The following is a 5,654-nucleotide window of genomic DNA, read 5'->3' as shown; positions in this document are numbered from 1 at the left end:
ACCTGCTTACCTCCCTGCATATTGTCTTTATACCCGTTACCCGTTCACCTGCCTGCCTGTTTGCCTACTTGCTTACTTGCATCTGCCGTAAGCTAATTTACAATAAAACATTGCACTGCTTCAGTCTGCCTGTCTGACTGCATTTGTATCGCCTGCTGCCCGCACTTCCAACCCACACTTGTGGAGCAATCTAGAAGTTAGATCACACATGGCCTGTTAGCACCCAGTTTGGCTCGTTGATACCATATTATATGGCACAGTTTATTGTCCCAAGAAGACATTTGTCTTCCACATTCTACAATATACATTCAAAGATCAAGACCATAAAACAGTGCACTTCACAAGTCTGAACCTAATCACTCAGACACTTCACTTACACAATATAAAACATAGTAAGTCAACTGACTATAGCATATGCAAGAGCACTGTATATTAATTAAAAAAAGATTGCCATTTAGAAGCACATTAAAGCCCCCCCCCCCAAACAATAATGGTCACACTGACCTGGGGTCAAAGATTGCGAGAATCACATTACATTATCTCCGTGTGTTTGCTTACACATATGTTATAGCACGTACCATGTTAGCCACAGTGGTTTTGGTTTGAATCCGGCCCAGGCGCTTTGCTGCATATGTCTCTTTCCACTGCGCCTGTCTAAAGCAGCAATGCCCAAAATAATAATTTAAAAAAAGAACACCGATTGTAACAAATATATTTTTAGCATCAGGGAACCTTCACAGGATAGACTTCTGGTCCCTACAAACCCTAACCCGAGGGTCTGCAACCTGCGGCTCCAGAGCCTCATGCGGCTCTTTTCCCATCTACAGCGGCCCCCTGGAGCTTTGACAATAAATAACATGGAAATTAGTAGCAGTTAGTTATTTGATATGTGTTTAAGCAGGGTACAAACATTCAAAGGGAACATCTAGGTGATACTGTGACACTGAAAGTAAAAGAGAGTTTGAGTATCCGGACTACGATGAGTGAAATACACGTCGCATCTGTCTCCAGAGCGGCTCAGTGAGCTAACTCTGGATTAATGTTTCTCTTTACTTACTAAGAATAAGAAAAGTCTCAGTAAAATAAGTTTGATACTTTTGTAAGTGATCAATTTCTATTGTATTAATATTTCACAAATATGCAGAAAGTTCTGGAAAGTGTATAATTTGTTGCAAACTTTCTCTTCATAAGAGTTTGTTGATTTGATTTGTTTTATCGGGGCAGTAAATACACACATGTCCAGAGTTCTCTTTATAGTCGTTCTATAATTTTATAAATGCAACAAACTTTAGTTTGTGTACATATAGTATAAAGTATAGTGTACTGTAGTATACATTTGTTTTGCGGCTCCAGACAACATTTATTTGATGGAAGTGAGGGCAGATTGGCTCTTAAAATAGTAAAGGTTGCTGACCCCTACCCTAACCCTATCTCAGATCACACGGCAGTCCAATCCACAATTTATACTATATGTCACATGTAGGCCTTTTCAGGCTCTAGATTAGCCTGTGCCAAAAGTGTTGCATCCTCGCCAAAAGTGTGCCGTATATTTACCAAAAGTGGCCCAGATATGTTTGAAGATAACCGGGCCACATTTGCTGCATCAGTTGTGGGCCACTTCAGGCTCATATCAACATTTGCCAGTACCAATTGTGCTGGATCCTTACCACAAATGGCCCACGTCTGTTTTTTAATATTTGGGCCATATTTTTCATGTCAAATGTGGGCCACTTTAGGCTCACACTCTAATTAGCCAGTGCTGACTGTGCCTTACATTCGCCAAAAATGGTACAAATTTGTTGTAAAGTATTTGGGCCATTTTTTCCATGTCATCTGTAGGCCACTTTAGGTTCACATCCGGATTACTGTGCCGCATCTTTGCCTAAACTGGCCCAGATATGTTTTAAGATAACTGGGCCACATTTGCTTCATCATACATGGGCCACTTTTGGTTTACACCCAGATTAGCCTTTGTCCATTCAGCCACATCTTTTCCAAAGGTGGCCCACAGTTGTTTTGTGATATTTGGGCCATATTCACCATTCACCAACCGTGCCGTGGCACACTAATTGCGCCGCATGCGCGCATAGGTGCAGCTCAGTTGAGGCTCCCTCCGCAAGGTGAGGCCCCACGCATTCTGCGTGATCTGCCTGTAGGGAGGGACGGCCTTGGTTACCTGTACCAAAAAACCTTTTGCTGCTGTTTTTGATGTAGGCCTATTTGTCCTTCTTTCAAAGCACTTCCAGTTTAGCCGCCGTCATATCCGACAAAAACAAATCCAACTTCTATTGCTGTGAAAACAATTGTTATGACAATATTAGCCTATAATGTTATTTAAACTGTCTTTTAAATTGTGCATTGTAATAGTCAGGGTCTTCCTGAATACCAATCAGTGTTGGGTGTAACGGAGCGTCCACACAGCAGCGTGCGTTGACGCTTGGGGAGTCAACGCGAGTAACGCGACCAACAACCAATCACATGAATCTCCCGTCCCCGACATACAAAGCAAAAAAGCCCGGTTCTTCTCCACTATTGCCGATGCCGATTATGTAGCAAGGGTAGCACGTGTAGTAGCAAGTGTGGCTTTAGTATATGCAATGTCTCGCAGGAGGCCATGTAGTGTGCGTCACTGTTGGGTACATCCGATACTCAGAAAACGTCTGCAACGGGGGGAATACCGCGTTCTTGTCCAAGAGCTCCGTCTGGATGACCACCTGTTTCAGCAGTATTTCAGGATGAGCAAAGACGTGTTTGACGAGTTGCTCGGAAAAGTGGGTCCACTGATTACAAAGGCGGACACACATATGCGTTTGTCAATCGGACCTGCCGAGCGACTCGCCATCTGCCTAAGGTACGTTTGGTGTATTTCTACTTCTTTAATATGACTCTACGTGATTAAAGTAATATATTACTTTTTGCTGTAACGAAGTAATGTAACGCATTACTAATGAAATGTGGGTAATATATTACCCGTTACAATGCTCAGTAACGCAGTTACAACACATTTTAACCCGAAATTAAATGGTGTTTTGTTTTTTAAGAATTTACTAACATAGCGAGACATTCCGACACCCGAGACAAATTGTGCGGGTCGACTAGTAAACCTGGTGTTTACCCTTCGGGCTTCGCGTCGGGATCTTCGGGGCAGTTGAACGTTATGCAACCATTCAAAAAAGAGAACGGAGCGAAAAATACAAACAACAAATTGTGTCAGGTGCGCGTGACCTGCTCCGCTGCACGTGCAACATTTCCAAAGTGATTCCACAGCAGTGACACACATCTGTGGATAATCAGTTATACAAAAATGGTTAAAGCAACCATCAGTAAACGCCAGCAACACTACATCTACTGCAGACAGTAGCAACAGGTCAGATGGGGACATCACGTTACCCTCCGTTGTGGACACTAGCTTACTCCCGCATGACTCTTTCTTGATCCTCCTTAGCAACCTTCATTATAGTCCTTGACAGTGGTCTGTACTGTATTAACAACGTGTCACATGTTAAGAATTTACAATCAGAATCGAGTATTCAACTAAGCCGTGTAATACAAGTTGTTAGTAGCCTTAAGGGCCTACACAGTTGTTATGCTATACCACATTGCCCTTCACTGGATGTATAATGAGATGCACTAAACTACATTTTAGCATTTAAAATACCTAGCTATTCTTTTGCGGCTATTTTGGTGAAAGTATATCAAAAGTAGTGTAACTCATTACATTTCAGAGACAGTAATATTGTAATGTAACTTATTACTTTCAAAAGAGAGTAATGAGTAATATGTAATATATTACATTTTGGAAGTAACTTGCCCAACACTGATACCAATACATAAAAAATGTCAGCAAACCTATGTGAAAAATCAATCTGAGTTGAAAGCTGAAGTGGTACATCATCATTTGAGCTTACTTACCCTGTAAAGTAATATACAGGAAACTACTTTAAATAGTTGAGTCTCACAGTCATTGTGTGAGAGTTTGCAGCCCTGCAAATACATATGTTCTGTACAAAGTTACTTGTGCCAGTAATATGTCGTTTTTTTCATTTAACATGGTAAAGCCTGATTGAGAATAAAAATGTCCTTAAAGACTAAGTGTCGGAAAAAAGAAATAGTAGCCAACAGATTAGCACAGTGCACATTTCAAAACACTATAATTTGTGTAAAAGTGGAAAAATACATAAGTGTGTAATGACAAACTGTTTTGTGAAGCACGTCTCAGGGTTATGAAAGTGATACATTTATTGACAAATGAAACTCCTCGACAGGGAATTTATTAACAAACACTCCCTGACAAGTCTGAGAAGTCTTGACTTGTCAGTCTTGACTTGTCAGGGGATGCCAGGGAAGGCCAAGACTGAATGCCAAACCTCACTACAAATTCTCATGAAGGAAACATGCAGGAGTCCAATGTTTTGCTTGATGATATGAGTAAATAGATTAAATCTGGAGCCATAAGTGCCAAGCAGACAAAATATCACCAAGCCACAGCTGCACAAAAAACTCTCACCCTCTTGAAACTTAACCACTATTATGGGAATTGAAGCGATCATCTATTTGGGAGTCCATCCTTAACAGTACTACAGTGATGAGAAAAATAAGGGCCATGATGGAAAAGACTGTGGCCCAGATGTTGAGAGAGCGGGCGGTGGAACCGTGGTGCCGGGCTCCTTCCATATCTCCAACCACCTTCCGGTCTCTGGCCTGAAAGGACCAAAAGCACATTGATTTGAAATTGGATTCTTAGCTTTACTTAACCTCAAAGAACCTTAAATGTCGAACATCAGCTCAATCCAATGCTTTAGATTCATTTTTTGCTATATGTTCATGCTTTCAACGGGATAACATCCCTACATAGTTCTCTTTGCATAATTTATATTTGTTGTCTGTCGAAAATGTCACTTATAGATAGTTTGAAACACATTTAAAGTGTCTGTTGTGTTCTTATTTAAATTATTTATTTTTCCTCATTCAAAGTTCAATTGTAAGTTTTGGGAAAAAATATCTATAATCTTTGAGATTACGATTCCTTTTCCCACAGCTGCCCGTCCTCTGAATGATTCTTCTCATGGACTAAGTGAGGGATATTTCTTTTTTTGTCTGCAAAAACTTGCAATACACCTTTGTAATCTCTCCTTTGTTAGAGCTGTCAGTTGTGATGGCAAGATAATGCTAAACTCTTTTTTTACTATTCTTTGCCATAACAGAATATTTCCCATGAATGAAACTCACCCTGATGGAGAAGATTAGAGCTGCCAGTCCCAGGCAGAAGGGGTTCCAGTAGTAAAAGGACCAGAGGGACCAGATGATGTGGTCCCTGGGTGGCTCATGGGGGACGCTCACAGTGGGGTATTGAACCACTGTAGATCCTCCAGGCTGTCCATGAAACCCTTCGTATGTCCCCTGCAATGGGACAGTCTCAGGTGGGAAACCTGCAGGATTCATGGCTGTCGGATCAAATTCAGTTTGAGGTGCGGCCGGCAGGAAAGTTGTGCAACAACTCAAATGTCTCTGTCAGTGTGGCTTTCCTTTTGGGACTTTCTTGGGGTTTGCACATGTACACAGGATTTATATTCCAGCGAAACCCAATGAGATAAAAGCATACGTAACACACTGCGGTTGGCTGTTGCTGCACAGGGAACCTGTTTGCTTTCTTT

General features: G+C 41.4%; 1 protein-coding gene across 1 annotated transcript; it reads right to left on the bottom strand.

The window, feature by feature from the left end:
- Positions 1 to 4,215: 4,215 nt before the first annotated feature.
- On the bottom strand, positions 4,216 to 5,616 carry LOC307038699 (dispanin subfamily A member 2b-like). Its single transcript, XM_079680314.1, has 2 exons — positions 5,230 to 5,616; positions 4,216 to 4,701 (listed from the first exon to the last, which is right to left on the bottom strand). The coding sequence occupies exons 1-2, from the start codon at positions 5,440 to 5,442 to the stop codon at positions 4,519 to 4,521; spliced, it is 396 nt and encodes a 131-aa protein (XP_079536440.1). The 5' UTR covers positions 5,443 to 5,616; the 3' UTR covers positions 4,216 to 4,518.
- Positions 5,617 to 5,654: the final 38 nt, after the last annotated feature.

This window comes from Notothenia rossii, assembly GCF_949606895.1.
Source record: "Notothenia rossii genome assembly, chromosome: 5".
NCBI lineage: Eukaryota > Metazoa > Chordata > Actinopteri > Perciformes > Nototheniidae > Notothenia > Notothenia rossii.
The sequence above is the reverse complement of the archived record's forward strand: the minus strand, read 5'-3'. Positions and strand labels throughout refer to the sequence as shown.

Excerpts from the sequence above, each read along its gene's own strand:
- LOC307038699 (XM_079680314.1), bottom strand. The coding sequence starts at position 5,442 with ATGAATCCTGCAGGTTTCCCACCTGAGACTGTCCCATTGCAGGGGACA. Across the intron at positions 4,702-5,229 it reads CTCTAATCTTCTCCATCAGG|GCCAGAGACCGGAAGGTGGT; the intron begins GTGAGTTTCATT and ends TGGTCCTTTCAG.